Below are 18,507 nucleotides of genomic sequence, written 5' to 3' on the forward strand. Positions count from 1 at the left end.
TGTCTACGATTTATATAAATATATATATTCTTTGCTATATCCTGATGTTTGCCAGGAAACATTTGCATAAACTGGTATCACTTACTTGTGCAACCCTGAGGATTTTCTGGGACCAGATTCCAATAGAGCGGTTTGCATTTATCACAAGCTTCTCCCTCGACGTGTTTGCGGCACTCGCAAGAGACCTGGGGAATGGGAAATAACAGGAGGAGGGTTTGTAAAATCCACAAGGAGCTCTGCATGCTTCCTCCAGGGGAGGGATGAATGACAAAACCATTCCAATATCATTTGTGGGATGTCTGCCACTGGGCCCCCTCAACTGCCTCTGTCCCCATTGCACTGCCCACCCCGAACCTTTAAAGGATGATGGTAACTCCCATCTGTAACCAGTGTCTATTTTGCTCCTCTAATTTCCTCCTCTCCATGACACTTGTCATCTGATGCCATAGGGGTAAGTGCATTCCGGCTGCCTGCTCCAGAAAAAACAGCTGTGGCATCTCCGTGACCTCCAGCCGGTAGCTGCCTTGATGCATCCCCTCCTGTCTTCACCCACACATCAGCGCAGCATTAATGCAGACTCAGCGACTGCTCAGGTTCTCAGTGAGAACACAGGGTGGCCTTGTCGTTTCCTTTCTCACCCATCCTAATGTTTCATGTGCCAATCAATTTTTGTAATCAACACTTGTGTCATATTGCTAAGAACACAGTTTACAAATGTATATTTCACAGAAACTGCTCCAAAATTCAATGATCTTTTAAATCGATAGTAAGCACTTTCAGATTTTAATTTAAATTGTTTGATTTTGTGTATTCTTTTGCCTCCTTTTCCTGTAATTTAAATCTGAAAATGAAGAGATCTCCAATTTTGACAACTGGAAGAAGGGCATTTGACAGGCTTTACATGTATAACCCTGCCACATATCTGACCCTTTGTGGCTCCAGCAGAGATTGTTAGATAAGGAACTACAAAACAATTGATATTTAAAGGTATATGAAACCCAACATTTTGCTTTCATGATTCAGACAGAGAATACATTTTTACCAACTTTACAAATTACTTGTATTATCAATTTTTCTTCATTTTGTTGGCATCCTTTGTTGATGGAACAGCAATGCACTACTGGGAGCTAACTGAACAAATTGGTAAGCCAATGACAAGAGGCATATGTTCAGCCACCAATAAGCAGCTAGCTTTGAGCTCCTGAGCCTACCTAGGTATGCTTTTTAACAAAGGATACCAAGAGAACTAAGCAAATTATATAACAGAAGTAAATTGAAAAGTTGTTTAAAATTGTATGCTCTATCAGAATCATTAAGGAAAATGTGGAATTTGATGTCCCTTTAACTGACATAATTAATGTGGCTGGCCTTGATAACTACAGTAACAAGTCTGGTTTGGCCTCTACAAAGGCAAATAGTGGATGGTGTTTGGCTATTAAAAACATTTGCAGCAAACAAAGTCTTAATGGATTCAAAAATCACCAACTCTATTAATTTATTGTAAGGCGGGAGAAGAATCTTGTAATTACAAAGTGTTAACCGTCCCTTTAAAAGGACATACAGTGCCCAAATTATTTATAGATCATTACACCTTAAATATTAGGGTGAATAAATAGAGAAACAATTCAAATATTTTTCTTAATAAGAGATGTGCTCTTAAAAAAAAACAGTATAATGTACTTTTTAGTTTTCCTGCTTTTATATTAATGTATTTGTGTGTTTCTATATTTTTTCCACTGTTCCCAGAACTCTTACCCAGCTAAATTTTAGATAATTTGCTTGATCAGCGTAGGAACTCATTTACTTACATCTTTCTGTAATTGGCCAACAACAATTGATACCAAGAGAATGTATCACATTTAAAGGGGTAGTAAAGTCCAAATTAAACTTTCATGATTCAGATAGGGTATGCCATTTAAAACAACTTTCTAATTTACTTTTATAATCAATTTTGCTTTGTTCTATTGTTTTTCTTAGTTGAAAGCTAAACCTAGGTAGGCTCATATGCTAATTTCTAAGCCCTTTCACCGCCTTTTATCTCAATGCATTTGACAGTTTTTCACAGCTAGAGTGCATGAGTTCATGTGTTTCATTGTGCTCATGCACGTGGAGTTATTTAAGAGTCAGCAATAATTGCCTGAAATGTAAGTCTGCCAAAAGATCTGGGATAAGGAGGCAGTCAGCAGAAGCTTAGATACAAGGTAATTACAAAGGTAAAAACAGAATTTATGTTTACCTGATAAATTTCTTTCTCCAACGGTGTGTCCGGTCCACGGCGTCATCCTTACTTGTGGGATATTCTCTTCCCCAACAGGAAATGGCAAAGAGCCCAGCAAAGCTGGTCACATGATCCCTCCTAGGCTCCGCCTACCCCAGTCATTCGACCGACGTTAAGGAGGAATATTTGCATAGGAGAAACCATATGGTACCGTGGTGACTGTAGTTAAAGAAAATAAATTATCAGACCTGATTAAAAAACCAGGGCGGGCCGTGGACCGGACACACCGTTGGAGAAAGAAATTTATCAGGTAAACATAAATTCTGTTTTCTCCAACATAGGTGTGTCCGGTCCACGGCGTCATCCTTACTTGTGGGAACCAATACCAAAGCTTTAGGACACGGATGAAGGGAGGGAGCAAATCAGGTCACCTAAATGGAAGGCACCACGGCTTGCAAAACCTTTCTCCCAAAAATAGCCTCAGAAGAAGCAAAAGTATCAAACTTGTAAAATTTGGTAAAAGTGTGCAGTGAAGACCAAGTCGCTGCCCTACATATCTGATCAACAGAAGCCTCGTTCTTGAAGGCCCATGTGGAAGCCACAGCCCTAGTGGAATGAGCTGTGATTCTCTCGGGAGGCTGCCGTCCGGCAGTCTCGTAAGCCAATCTGATGATGCTTTTAATCCAAAAAGAGAGAGAGGTAGAAGTTGCTTTTTGACCTCTCCTTTTACCTGAATAAACAACAAACAAGGAAGATGTTTGTCTAAAATCCTTTGTAGCATCTAAATAGAATTTTAGAGCGCGAACAACATCCAAATTGTGCAACAAACGTTCCTTCTTTGAAACTGGTTTCGGACACAGAGAAGGTACGATAATCTCCTGGTTAATGTTTTTGTTAGAAACAACTTTTGGAAGAAAACCAGGTTTAGTACGTAAAACCACCTTATCTGCATGGAACACCAGATAAGGAGGAGAACACTGCAGAGCAGATAATTCTGAGACTCTTCTAGCAGAAGAAATCGCAACTAAAAACAAAACTTTCCAAGATAATAACTTAATATCAACGGAATGTAAGGGTTCAAACGGAACCCCCTGAAGAACTGAAAGAACTAAATTGAGACTCCAAGGAGGAGTCAAAGGTTTGTAAACAGGCTTGATTCTAACCAGAGCCTGAACAAAGGCTTGAACATCTGGCACAGCTGCCAGCTTTTTGTGAAGTAATACCGACAAGGCAGAAATCTGTCCCTTCAGGGAACTTGCAGATAATCCTTTTTCCAATCCTTCTTGAAGGAAGGATAGAATCCTAGGAATCTTAACCTTGTCCCAAGGGAATCCTTTAGATTCACACCAACAGATATATTTTTTCCAAATTTTGTGGTAAATCTTTCTAGTTACAGGCTTTCTGGCCTGAACAAGAGTATCGATAACAGAATCTGAGAATCCTCGCTTCGATAAAATCAAGCGTTCAATCTCCAAGCAGTCAGCTGGAGTGAAACCAGATTCGGATGTTCGAACGGACCCTGAACAAGAAGGTCTCGTCTCAAAGGTAGCTTCCAAGGTGGAGCCGATGACATATTCACCAGATCTGCATACCAAGTCCTGCGTGGCCACGCAGGAGCTATCAAGATCACCGACGCCCTCTCCTGATTGATCCTGGCTACCAGCCTGGGGATGAGAGGAAATGGCGGGAACACATAAGCTAGTTTGAAGGTCCAAGGTGCTACTAGTGCATCCACTAGAGCCGCCTTGGGATCCCTGGATCTGGCCCCGTAGCAAGGAACTTTGAAGTTCTGACGAGAGGCCATCAGATCCATGTCTGGAATGCCCCACAGGTGAGTGACTTGGGCAAAGATTTCCGGATGGAGTTCCCACTCCCCCGGATGCAATGTCTGACGACTCAGAAAATCCGCTTCCCAATTTTCCACTCCTGGGATGTGGATAGCAGACAGGTGGCAGGAGTGAGACTCCGCCCATAGAATGATTTTGGTCACTTCTTCCATCGCTAGGGAACTCCTTGTTCCCCCCTGATGGTTGATGTACGCAACAGTTGTCATGTTGTCTGATTGAAACCGTATGAACTTGGTCCTCGCTAGCCGAGGCCAGGCCTTGAGAGCATTGAATATCGCTCTCAGTTCCAGAATATTTATCGGTAGAAGAGATTCTTCCCGAGACCAAAGACCCTGAGCTTTCAGGGATCCCCAGACCGCGCCCCAGCCCATCAGACTGGCGTCGGTCGTGACAATGACCCACTCTGGTCTGCGGAACGTCATCCCTTGAGACAGATTGTCCAGGGACAGCCACCAACGGAGTGAGTCTCTGGTCCTGTGATTTACTTGTATCTTCGGAGACAAGTCTGTATAGTCCCCATTCCACTGACTGAGCATGCACAGTTGTAATGGTCTTAGATGAATGCGCGCAAAAGGAACTATGTCCATTGCCGCTACCATCAACCCGATCACTTCCATGCACTGAGCTATGGAAGGAAGAGGAACGGAATGAAGTATCCGACAAGAGTCTAGAAGTTTTGTTTTTCTGGCCTCTGTTAGAAAGATCCTCATTTCTAAGGAGTCTATAATTGTTCCCAAGAAGGGAACCCTTGTTGACGGGGATAGAGAACTCTTTTCCACGTTCACTTTCCAGCCGTGAGATCTGAGAAAGGCCAGGACAATGTCCGTGTGAGCCTTTGCTTGAGGAAGGGACGACGCTTGAATCAGAATGTCGTCCAGGTAAGGTACTACTGCAATGCCCCTTGGTCTTAGCACCGCTAGAAGGGACCCTAGTACCTTTGTGAAAATCCTTGGAGCAGTGGCTAATCCGAAAGGAAGCGCCACGAACTGGTAATGTTTGTCCAGGAATGCAAACCTTAGGAACCGATGATGTTCCTTGTGGATAGGAATATGTAGATACGCATCCTTTAAATCCACCGTGGTCATGAATTGACCCTCCTGGATGGAAGGAAGAATAGTTCGAATGGTTTCCATCTTGAAAGATGGAACCTTGAGAAACTTGTTTAAGATCTTGAGATCTAAGATTGGTCTGAACGTTCCCTCTTTTTTGGGAACTATGAACAGATTGGAGTAGAACCCCATCCCTTGTTCTCTTATTGGAACAGGATGAATCACTCCCATTTTTAACAGGTCTTCTACACACTGTAAGAACGCCTGTCTTTTTATGTGGTCTGAAGACAACTGAGACCTGTGGAACCTCCCCCTTGGGGGAAGTCCCTTGAATTCCAGGAGATAACCCTGGGAGACTATTTCTAGCGCCCAAGGATCCAGAACATCTCTTGCCCAAGCCTGAGCGAAGAGAGAGAGTCTGCCCCCCACCAGATCCGGTCCCGGATCGGGGGCCAATATTTCATGCTGTCTTGGTAGCAGTGGCAGGCTTCTTGGCCTGCTTTCCCTTGTTCCAGCCTTGCATTGGTCTCCAAGCTGGCTTGGCTTGAGAAGTATTACCCTCTTGCTTAGAGGACGTAGCACTTTGGGCTGGTCCGTTTTTACGAAAGGGACGAAAATTAGGTCTATTTTTCGCCTTGAAAGGCCGATCCTGAGGAAGGGCGTGGCCCTTACCCCCAGTGATATCCGAGATAATCTCTTTCAAGTCAGGGCCAAACAGCGTTTTCCCCTTGAAAGGAATGTTTAGTAGCTTGTTCTTGGAAGACGCATCAGCCGACCAAGATTTCAACCAAAGCGCTCTGCGCGCCACAATAGCAAACCCAGAATTCTTAGCCGCTAACCTAGCCAATTGCAAAGTGGCGTCTAGGGTGAAAGAATTAGCCAATTTGAGAGCATTGATTCTGTCCATAATCTCCTCATAAGGAGGAGAATCACTATCGAGCGCCTTTATCAGCTCATCAAACCAGAAACATGCGGCTGTAGTGACAGGGACAATGCATGAGATTGGTTGTAGAAGGTAACCCTGCTGAACAAACATCTTTTTAAGCAAACCTTCTAATTTTTTATCCATAGGATCTTTGAAAGCACAACTATCCTCTATGGGTATAGTGGTGCGTTTGTTTAAAGTAGAAACCGCTCCCTCGACCTTGGGGACTGTCTGCCATAAGTCCTTTCTGGGGTCGACCATAGGAAACAATTTTTTAAATATGGGGGGAGGGACGAAAGGAATACCGGGCCTTTCCCATTCTTTATTAACAATGTCCGCCACCCGCTTGGGTATAGGAAAAGCTTCTGGGAGCTCCGGCACCTCTAGGAACTTGTCCATTTTACATAGTTTCTCTGGGATGACCAACTTTTCACAATCATCCAGAGTGGATAATACCTCCTTAAGCAGAATGCGGAGATGTTCCAACTTAAATTTAAATGCAATTACATCAGGTTCAGCCTGTTGAGAAATGTTCCCTGAATCAGTAATTTCTCCCTCAGACAAAACCTCCCTGGCCCCCTCAGATTGGGTTAGGGGCCCTTCAGAGATATTAATATCAGCGTCGTCATGCTCTTCAGTAACTAAAACAGAGCAGCCACGCTTACGCTGACAAGGGTTCATTTTGGCTAAAATGTTTTTGACAGAATTATCCATTACAGCCGTTAATTGTTGCATAGTAAGGAGTATTGGCGCGCTAGATGTACTAGGGGCCTCCTGAGTGGGCAAGACTCGTGTAGACGAAGGAGGGAATGATGCAGTACCATGCTTACTCCCCTCACTTGAGGAATCATCTTGGGCATCATTGTCATTATCACATAAATCACATTTATTTAAATGAACAGGAATTCTGGCTTCCCCACATTCAGAACACAGTCTATCTGGTAGTTCAGACATGTTAAACAGGCATAAACTTGATAATAAAGTACAAAAAACGTTTTAAAATAAAACCGTTACTGTCACTTTAAATTTTAAACTGAACACACTTTATTACTGCAATTGCGAAAAAACATGAAGGAATTGTACAAAATTCACCAAATTTTCACCACAGTGTCTTAAAGCCTTAAAAGTATTGCACACCAAATTTGGAAGCTTTAACCCTTAAAATAACGGAACCGGAGCCGTTTTAACACTTAAACCCCTTTACAGTCCCTGGTATCTGCTTTGCTGAGACCCAACCAAACCCAAAGGGGAATACGATACCAAATGACGCCTTCAGAAAGCCTTTTCTAAGTATCAGAGCTCCTCACACATGCGACTGCATGCCATGCCTCTCAAAAACAAGTGCGCCACACCGGCGCGAAAATGAGGCTCTGCTTATGCTTTGGGAAAGCCCCAGAGAAATAAGGTGTCTAATACAGTGCCTGCCGATATTATAATATCAATATACCCAGATAAAATGATTCCTCAAGGCTAAATATGTTTTAAAAATGAATCGATTTAGCCCAGAAAAGTCTACAATCTTAATAAGCCCTTATGAAGCCCTTATTTACCATCGTAATAAACATGGCTTACCGGATCCCATAGGGAAAAATGACAGCTTCCAGCATTACATCGTCTTGTTAGAATGTGTCATACCTCAAGCAGCAAGAGACTGCACACTGTTCCCCCAACTGAAGTTAATTGCTCTCAACAGTCCTGTGTGGAACAGCCATGGATTTTAGTTACGGTGCTAAAATCATTTTCCTCATACAAACAGAAATCTTCATCTCTTTTCTGTTTCTGAGTAAATAGTACATACCAGCACTATTTTAAAATAACAAACTCTTGATTGAATAATAAAAACTACAGTTAAACACTAAAAAACTCTAAGCCATCTCCGTGGAGATGTTGCCTGTACAACGGCAAAGAGAATGACTGGGGTAGGCGGAGCCTAGGAGGGATCATGTGACCAGCTTTGCTGGGCTCTTTGCCATTTCCTGTTGGGGAAGAGAATATCCCACAAGTAAGGATGACGCCGTGGACCGGACACACCTATGTTGGAGAAAAGTATATTTCTATAACAGTGTTGGTTATGCAAAACTGGGGGATGGTAACTAAAGGGATTATCTATCTTTTTAAACAATAGCATTTTTGGTGTTTACTATCTCTTTAATAATACAAGTAAATTGGAAAGATTTTTTTATAAATTGTGTTCTCTATCTGAATCCTGAAAGAAAAAAATGCCTTTTATTTCCCTTTAAGTTAAAACATTTCCCTTTGATTTAAAACAAATAGAAATATCCCTGTTATATGTACATTAAATATTTGGACTGACCTCTGGAGGGCTTCCACTGACTGAAGAAACTCCAGAAGGATTGCAGGGCCCCACTGTAAAAGACCAAGAAGAGAATTTCATAGATCCAATTCTTGCCACAAAGCTACATCCATATAAAGCAAGAGTGTGCTATTGACCAATGGAAATAGGCCTTGATGCATGAAGCTGAACAGATGAGTTGAAATAGAGGTAAAGTTCTAGGCAACAGGTGTATAATGTTACCTTCACAGTTGGGGAACCCATAGGTTCCGGGAATGCAGGAGTCACATCTCAGGCCAGAAACTCCAGGGCGGCATCTGCACTGACCACTAAGTGAGTCACACATGCTGTGTAAAGACCCTTCCTCTGAGCACTGACACGCTGCAGAGAAAAGAATGACTCTAGTGAAAAAGGAAACATTCCACTAGATGGCGCTAACACCTTGTATGCCACCAACATAATTTACAGTGGATAAATCAATTTGTATATAAACTGAAACATCCTAATTCAGGTTTTCACTAACAGTAGACTATAGACTTCTCAGGACAGAAACAATACAGGGAGTGCAGAATTATTAGGCAAGTTGTATTTTTGAGGATTAATTTTATTATTGAACAACAACCATGTTCTCAATGAACCCAAAAAACTCATTAATATCAAAGCTGAATAGTTTTGGAAGTAGTTTTTAGTTTGTTTTTAGTTATAGCTATTTTAGGGGGATATCTGTGTGTGCAGGTGACTATTACTGTGCATAATTATTAGGCAACTTAACAAAAAACAAATATATACCCATTTCAATTATTTATTTTTACCAGTGAAACCAATATAACATCTCAACATTCACAAATATACATTTCTGACATTCAAAAACAAAACAAAAACAAATCACTGACCAATATAGCCACCTTTCTTTGCAAGGACACTCAAAAGCCTGCCATCCATGGATTCTGTCAGTGTTTTGATCTGTTCACCATCAACATTGCGTGCAGCAGCAACCACAGCCTCCCAGACACTGTTCAGAGAGGTGTACTGTTTTCCCTCCTTGTAAATCTCACATTTGATGATGGACCACAGGTTCTCAATGGGGTTCAGATCAGGTGAACAAGGAGGCCATGTCATTAGATTTTCTTCTTTTATACCCTTTCTTGCCAGCCACGCTGTGGAGTACTTGGACGCGTGTGATGGAGCATTGTCCTGCATGAAAATCATGTTTTTCTTGAAGGATGCAGACTTCTTCCTGTACCACTGCTTGAAGAAGGTGTCTTCCAGAAACTGTCAGTAGGACTGGGAGTTGAGCTTGACTCCATCCTCAACCCGAAAAGGCCCCACAAGCTCATCTTTGATGATACCAGCCCAAACCAGTACTCCACCTCCACCTTGCTGGCGTCTGAGTCGGACTGGAGCTCTCTGCCCTTTACCAATCCAGCCACGGTCCCATCCATGTGGCCCATCAAGACTCACTCTCATTTCATCAGTCCATAAAACCTTAGAAAAATCAGTCTTGAGATATTTCTTGGCCCAGTCTTGACGTTTCAGCTTGTGTGTCTTTATTCAGTGGTGGTCGTCTTTCAGCCTTTCTTACCTTGGCCATGTCTCTGAGTATTGCACACTTTTGGGCACTCCAGTGATGTTGCAGCTCTGAAATATGGCCAAACTGGTGGCAAGTGGCATCTTGGCAGCTGCACGCTTGACTTTTCTCAGTTCATGGGCCTTGGTTTTTCCACACGCTTCTTGCGACCCTGTTGACTATTTTGAATGAAACGCTTGATTGTTCGATGATCACGCTTCAGAAGCTTTGCAATTTTAAGAGTGCTGCATCCCTCTGAAAGATATCTCACTATTTTTGACTTTTCTGAGCCTGTCAAGTTCTTCTTTTGACCCATTTTGCCAAAGGAAAGGAAGTTGCCTAATAATTATGCACACCTGATATAGGGTGTTGATGTCATTAGACCACACCCCTTCTCATTACAGAGATGCACATCACCTAATATGCTTAATTGGTAGTAGGCTTTCGAGCCTATACAGCTTGGAGTAAGACAACATGCATAAAGAGGATGATGTGGTCAAAATACTCATTTGCCTAATAATTCTGCACTCCCTGTATATTATTTGCACCTTTGTAAAATGCACTTTTGCTTTGGTTATAAGCAGGCCATTAATTGTATCACAGTTGTGTAATATACACTTACGTGTACAGCTGGGAAAGCCATAATATCCTGTTGCACATTGGTTACACGTGGCTCCTGTGTAACTGGTTTGGCACTGGCAATGACCAGTGGGAGAGCAGTTATTGTCCACAGAGCCCCGAGGGTCACAAGAGCAAACTGCAGAGAAATACAACAGAATGTTACCCATATGAAATAAGCATTAACTGAAGTTTCTGCACACAACTTACAACATGGTTTATTCGTTTCATTTTATCGGATCTCTATGTAAAAAATGTCCAATAGTAGTGTCCCTAAAATGCAACATATGAGGCACGGTACATAGAATTTCCGTAGGTTCCTAGCTACATGTGGACTCGGAGTGTCAGATTTATTGCACATACTGGGGTAAATATGGGCTATGGGGAGCAGGTTTCCATAAGAGACCCTGCTGTCACATATTTAAGAAGTAAAAACTGCTCCTTCTTTCCTCTCACTTTTGAGGTGGCAAGATCAATACACCTGATACCCGCTCGTTCTGGGTGATTGACATTCCCTGCTCTAACGCAATTGGTTGCACCTAAGCAGGGGGCGGAGTTGTACAAAAATCCCCTTGTGCAATGATAAATTTTACAGTGCGATGAAACATTCCAAGTGTCGATTGCAGGCAGACAGGTTCATTTCTTGCAAACCTGTCCGCCTGCAGGGATGGTAAATTTACCCCACTGTGTTGCTTCATACTCCTCCAGTAAGACATACTGTCCCAGGGGAGACTGCTAGCATTTATGTAAAGCATTAGTATTGGATAGACAATTTAGAGTCAATTACCTATAAGCAATAAAGCCTGCTAGCCCTGAAACCTTTAACTGCAAGACCCGTTCAGTCTGCAGGAACTCCCTTAAAGGGATAGTAAGGTCAAAACTGAAATGTGTATGGATCCATTTCATTTTAAATACAAGCATTTTTTCAATATATTTCTATTAGCAAAAATGGTTATAGTAAAAGTTCTTACTGTTCAGCTGCATAAGCACATATGCTACATGTGTCAAAATTAAATTTTCATGGTTCAGATAGAGCATGCAATTTTAAACAACTTTCCAGTTTACTTCTATTTGCTTTATTCTTTTGCTATGATTTGTTAAAAAAGTTTACCTGGATAGGCTTAAAGGGACACTGAACCCACATTTTTTTCTTTTGTGATTCAGACAGAGCATGAAATTTTAAGCAACTTTCTAATTTACTCCTATTATCAAATTTTCTTCATTCTCTTCGTATCTTTATTTGAAATGCAAGAATGTAAGTTTAGATGCAGGCCCATTTTTGGTGAACAACCTGGGTTGTTCTTGCTGATTGGTGGATAAATTCCCCCACCAATAAACAAGTGCTGTCTTACTTTTCAAATAAAGATAGCAAGAGAACGAAGAAAAATTGATAATAGGAGTAAATTAGAAAGATGCTTAAAATTGCATGCTCTGTCTGAATCACAAAAGAAAAAATTTGGGTTCAGTGTCCCTTTAAGAGTAGCAAAGCACTACTGGGAGTTTGCTGCTGATTGGTGGTTACACATATATGCCTCTTGTCCCTAACTAACCTGATATGTTCATTAAGCTCCAAATAGTTCACTGCAGCTCCTTTAACAAAGGATACCAAGAGAATGAAGCAAATTTGATCATAGAAGTAGAATGAAAAGTTGTTTAAAATAGTATGCCCTTTCTGAATAAAAAAAACTGTGTCATGTCCCTTTAAGGGAATATTTAAAAAGGCTTAAATTAGGGCAATGTATTACCCCTTCACACCGCTAGGACATTCCATGCTGTCCTAACAGCGCTGGGCTTTAACACTGTTAGGACGGCATGGAACTTCCTACCTTATGTGGCATCCAGCCTCGCCCTTTAACGCAATCAAGAATCAATCGGGGGGGGACGTCATGCCTAGAAGCGTAGGCAGTCCCCCATGATCCGATCACGGCCTTGAAATCACGTGATCACATTGTGCGATTTAATTTTTACAGCAAGTGTTTACACCGATGTTAACACTATTGTGCTGGCACAAAGGGGTTAAAAAATAGAAACACAGAGGATATATGGAGAATAATCAAAGCCATTTTGAATTTTTAAAACCAAGTGGCATTATAAAAAGAGAAATATGAAAGATATGAAATATTTAGGAGCAATATGAAAGAAATATAAGGCATTTAAAATATCCAAGGAGCATGTTACTGATTCATCTTTTAAAGTATATAAGGAAGGTGTCAATTTAAACACAAAAGGTCATTAGTTTGCCTAACATAGAACATGAACAATTAATTGCAAAGGATTGCAAGATAAACTGTAAGATGTTTTAGTTTAGTTTTTTTAATAAATGTGGAAAAAAAAACTAAAAAGTAAAATATTGCAATGTTACATGTGAGAAGTGTGGGGTTATCAAGATTGAGCGGGGAAGGCTGTAGTACTCTGTATACACAGAAGAATCAGTAGTAGAACAACAAAATGGAAATTCCGTGCTCTTACCAATAGCTAACTCTAGGAGATAGATTGCAGAAGAGTTCTAAGGGAACTTTGCTCTGTAGTAACCAAACCTACAATCTTTCATGAATCTGCTTAGGCGTGGTACCAAAGGACTGGCAAAAAAGCAAATGTGGTGTCACTATTTATAAAAGGTATCCAGACCTCTTTCAGGAAGCTATAGACCAGTAAGTCTAACTTCAGTGATGGTGAAAGTACTAGATGGGATCATATAAGATTATATTTAAGTAAGTGACAATCTGCATGGTTTTCCGAAAAATAGGTCCTGCAAAACTTACGAAATTAGTTTCTATGAGGAAGTTAGTAAGATAAAGGTGATGTGCTATTTATAGATGTTGTAAAGGCAGTGTCACATAGGAGATCATTTTACAATTAACATATTAATTAAATGGGACAAGACTTGACAAAATAAAGATGGAAAAGGCTTTATGGTTTTCTTTTAGACAGTAAACTAAAAAAAGTAGTGCTCAGTGCTAGCACATAGTTTCTACATTAAATAAGATATAAAAAAAGAGCATGGAGGATGTGGTTAGGGTTAATGGATAATAACAATGATGCCTATACAATATAGGTACTGTTGTTATAGCAGCAAGATCAGAAGCTCTAGCCATAGGAAGACACTTTATTTAGTGATCTGCATAGTGACCTGCCACTAAATAATATCAGTTTGAGTTTGATGAAGTTACTAAAATGAAGCTGCTATAAAACACATGCTGTTGCTAGATTATTATTTTTTTATAGCAGTTCCATTAGAGCCCTATGTTTTTCATTTATATGTTAAGCTATGTCATGGGGTGAACAAATGTTTGTTTTTCTGTTTTTTACATGTTTAGCATGTCCTTGTAGCTATCAGCATATGAATGAAGCCCTGATTTCCTGACCTGTCTAACAACTGTCTGCTTGTGAGGTTACCTCTAAATAAAAGACCGAGAGAATAATGTATAAGAAACAAGCAAATACAAAGTAAACTATATTAACAGAATCATGCTCTCATATTTACTTCACACAGAAGTTTTTAGCAGTGCTGGTAGCTACCATATAAATCTTTGCAATAAATCTCCTTCGCTGTCTACAGAAGCATTTGATGAGGACTGTTTGTGCAAGGTCTGCAAGCAGTGCACTCACAAACATAGTTTTACTGCATATAGACCATGAGATAAACTCTATACTCAGATAAGAACAAAACTAACAGCAGAGGTTCATCAGCAATTAATATGAAGAGTAATATGACGACTAGATGCATCTGATAATTTCTGCAGACATAAATGTTTTCCTACACCATGATTGGCCACATTTGCTGCTACATAGCATGCTGGGCTGCACCAATGCTAATTCCGTACTGCTGTCAACTATTTAAGAAAATTTAATACTACTATCCTACATCCGTTCAGCCGTAAATGTATTGCTCAGTGGGTTCAGGTACCTTGGCAATAAGGGTAAGAATGGTATCCCACAATGCACTGTTCACACCTGGGGCCATCATATTGTGGCTTACAGAAGCAGCGGCCACTTGCGTCACAACCTTCAGGTACAGTGCCCACCGGACTGCAACCACACACTGAAAAAGGGACATACAGAGTAAGTTATTAGAGATACAGATACTTATTTCACAGTAATATCCACAAGTTGAATTCTACAGGGGCATAATGACAGCTAAACAGACATACAGTTACACAGCGATAAATCCAACTGCGCAGTCAGTCAGCTATACAAAGTTACACACATACACAAAGACACAAAGAGTAAGCTGCATAGATCAGACTAAGCCAGTTGTGAGTCCATGTCTCCCTGGCTCTCCAATGCTCCATGTCACCCAATGCCATTCCAATCGCAAAGGTAGTATCGGGCCCAGATCTCAGGGTGCTGGAATGTGTCACTGTAGGGAAAGTATGGGATAATGGACTCACGTTGGCAGAGAGGGTAGTTGAAGAAGCCAGGAGTGCATTTATTGCAGAAGAATCCTTCAAACCCGCTCCGACACATGCATTGCCCGCTCTCTCTGTCACAGCTTCCATCAAACACTCCGGGTCCAGAACACTGGCACTCTGAGAGATAAGAGCACGAGAGAAAGTTAGGTATAACATGCACTTTGATAAAGAAAGAATGAATGGAAAACAAAGTTGATCTGCAAGAAGGAAATGACGGAAAAGAGTGATTCACCATGCCTGTGTGACGTAATGGGGGAAGAAGTGAAGGAAAGAGTAGGTAGTATATGCTTGTTGAGGCAAAAGAAAGTGACCATGAACATGTGCATATTTGTGAGGAAGTCAGTGCTTTTGTATGAGACCACTGATTAGGGACAGTGAGAATGAGTGACACACAGTGAGAGACAATGAAACAAGACTTACCCAGGCAGCTCGGACCATAGTACCCAGGAGCGCACAGATCACAGGCATCACCCTGGAAGTTTGGTCTGCAAACACAGATTCCAAGGACAGGATCCTTTCGACAGGCATTGCCCTCAGTACCAACCACATTGCAGTCACAGTCTTTAAGAAGAGAAGCACATTATTAGCCATGTCAAACACACCAAGTCCATTAGTTTCTAATGTGGTTTTACCCTAGCAGTTTAATTGCCACCCACAATAGTGCTGCTTAAGACAGAGTTTAAAAAATATAAGGGCTAGATTACGAGTGGCGCACTAACTGTTGCGTACGAGCGTAAAGGTGTTTATTGCGGCTCTTTGCATGTGTTGGAAGTATGGTGGTATTACGAGTTGAAAGTAAATGCGTTTGCTTGACCACAATTGAATTTTATGTGCGTTGGATTAGCGTGACGTCAAAGCACTGGTTAACTGTTACAGAAGATAAAAAAAGTTGCACAAAACACATCACAAATCAATTTTAAAGTACAGTTACAATCATAATAACACTATCAAATAAAAATAATTTAAATAAAAATATTGCATAAAAAAGTTATAAGGGCTCAAAGGTATGAGGTCTCAGGTGTTAGAAAAAAAAGCATGCAAAGGGATTTAACATAGAGATGTACATATATATATATATATATATATATATATATATATATGTTCATATGTGTGTACATATGTATTTATATATGCATATATGTATTTACAGACATATATTATTATTATTATCAGGTATTTGTAGAGCGCCATATACACATATAAAACACATAAAAAATATGTATACAAATATATATATATATATATATATATAAAATGAACAAGAGCCCTTTGCATTCAAGGAGATGTAAAAATGTAAAAGCATATTTATGCAATACTGATTATTTAATAAAGTGTTTAACTATGTATTTACTGTAAATATTTCACATTCCAATGTTCACATAGGGGAATATGTTCTTTGCATTTTTAAATAGATATTCCTATACATATGTATATATCTATACCTATATATAATCATGTATATATGTAGGTATAGTTATATATTTACTCAAAAAAATCTCCTATATATAGAAATATGTATTTATGAGTAAATATAACATTCTTCTATGTAAAGAACATTTAAATGTGAAATATAAATATTTAATGTCTGGTTAGCGCAATTGAGAAAATGTGATCAGTTTTGCACGCAAGTAAGTGTGTTAGTTTTTTGTTCCCACCTTTCTCTCTCCATTGAAGACTATGAGGGAATGCGCTAACGTGGTCGCAATATTCGAAGTTTGGCTTTTTCGCGCATTGAGTTAGCACTAAGCGAAAACTTTTTATTTTCAACTTGTAAAACATGCGCAACCCGACGCGTGTAAAAAGCGGAAGTCTAACGGGGTAAATGCGCAAGCAGGAGCGCAAACTACTGCTCCACTCATAATTTAGCATTGTGGATTCTTCCACATACATCCCTATATAAATTAAATAGAGAATTCTATTGTATATGGCAACTCTGCTGTTATACACAACACCACTATTAATCAAACCCTACAAATTTTAAACTGTAGCACAGCTGCATAGCAATGCGTACTGATTATTTCTCCGGCCGGAAGGACTTGCTCTCTTGTACCACCATCTGGGGGAGAAGGAACAGCTGGAAGAAGGAAAAAAAAAATGAGCATGTAACTTATAATAAACTACATCTGTATACTCGTGTGCCAATGTATTCAGTTTAATTGGTTGTAAAAGCAAAGGGACTGCTCACTCAGTTTTTGCAATCATGCATAAGAAGTTGCAGCATTTAAATATGCGCAAAAATATTTGTTTACTTGAAAAATTGCTAAGTAAAAACGGCTTACATTTAAATTAACATAGCAGTATCATGTGTTTATTCCTTACTATTACAGCTACTCTTTCAATGTAGCTAACTGCAAGGGTGACATCTCCCTCCAGCCCTACACGTGGTAGCTATGGGGGCTCTAATATCTAATAAACGTCTATCTAGATCAGGGATGCACAAGCTTTTTTGTATGGAAGGCCTGTCACTAATGACCTAGGGTCAGGTTACATCATACTTATACTAATGTTAAATGTATTACCGCAAAATAAATTACAATTATAATCACAAGTTTAGCTAACTGTTTATAATAGTGAAATGACACAGCTTTTCTCATAGCAAATGACTAAAGTCAGTGTTTTGCACAATGGTGCTAAGGGCCACACAAAAACCCTTGGAGGGCCACACGTGGCCCGCGGGCAGTACTATAGATAATACTGATTATCTAGTTAAAGACTGCTCTAGCTAGTAGCTCATCCATATTTTTTACAGGATTGTCCAGATAAGCAAGTTTAACCCATTGGTATCTATACATAGAGGTTTGTAATTATCAATCGGAAGTTTATAAAGTGTAAAAATCAGTAACGTTTTTTTTTTTCCTTTATTGTTTGCTGCATTTTTCCTTTAAAAACTCTTGTTTGCTATATCACTGTTCTCCACAGTACATTTTGCCAGCCGGGTGACATTATAATGTATCTGGGTGGCATTATGAAGTAGCCGGGTGGCATTATAAAGTATCTGGGTGGAATTATGAAGTAGCCTGGTGGCATTATAAAATATCTGGGTGGCATTATGAAGTAGCCGGGTGGCATTATAAAGTATATGGGTGGCATTATGAAGTAGCCTGGTGGCATTATAAAATATCTGGGTGGCATTATTAAGTAGCCGGGTGGCATTATAAAATATCTGGGTGGCATTATAAAATATCTGGGTGGCATAATGAAGTAGCCGGGTGGCATTATGAAGTAGCCGGGTGGGATTATGAAGTACTTGGGTGGGGGGAATGTAATATTTTTTAATATTATATCGTTTTCAGCTATCCAAAGCACAAATTAATTGCATAATTTAACATAAATGTATTTAATGATAATTTGTGTAATAAAAATTTAACATTTTTAATATTGGCATTTTTAGCTTCATTTTGGCTAAAATTTTAGCAGGGTGGTCAGTAAAATCAGCCGGGTGGTGCACCCACTAACAAAGTTCTGGGGAGAACACTGTATATATTGTTATTTTTCGTAAACTAGGGATTGTAATTTTAACTCTACTGCAGGTCCCTGAAATCTAATGAATTGTATTAATATCTGAAGTAACATTAGGA

At 40.0% G+C, this 18,507-nt stretch overlaps 1 protein-coding gene across 2 annotated transcripts in view; it reads right to left on the reverse strand.

Annotated features, from left to right (window-relative positions):
• LAMA5 (laminin subunit alpha 5) overlaps positions 1–18,507 on the reverse strand; it is a 269,906-nt gene that overhangs the window by 130,723 nt on the left and 120,676 nt on the right. The window contains exons 11-18 of one of the 2 annotated variants that reach the window (XM_053706808.1): positions 16,941–17,003; positions 15,350–15,490; positions 14,909–15,046; positions 14,425–14,559; positions 10,522–10,656; positions 8,576–8,713; positions 8,354–8,406; positions 86–185 (exon numbers count right to left, since the gene is read on the reverse strand). In XM_053706808.1, coding sequence (XP_053562783.1) covers positions 86–185; positions 8,354–8,406; positions 8,576–8,713; positions 10,522–10,656; positions 14,425–14,559; positions 14,909–15,046; positions 15,350–15,490; positions 16,941–17,003 — 903 coding nt within the window. The remainder of the gene's footprint in view (positions 1–85; positions 186–8,353; positions 8,407–8,575; positions 8,714–10,521; positions 10,657–14,424; positions 14,560–14,908; positions 15,047–15,349; positions 15,491–16,940; positions 17,004–18,507) is intronic. The other variant, XM_053706887.1, reaches the window with a different exon arrangement.

This window comes from Bombina bombina, chromosome 1 (genome assembly GCF_027579735.1).
Source record: "Bombina bombina isolate aBomBom1 chromosome 1, aBomBom1.pri, whole genome shotgun sequence".
In the NCBI taxonomy this organism is placed as follows: Eukaryota; Metazoa; Chordata; class Amphibia; order Anura; family Bombinatoridae; genus Bombina; species Bombina bombina.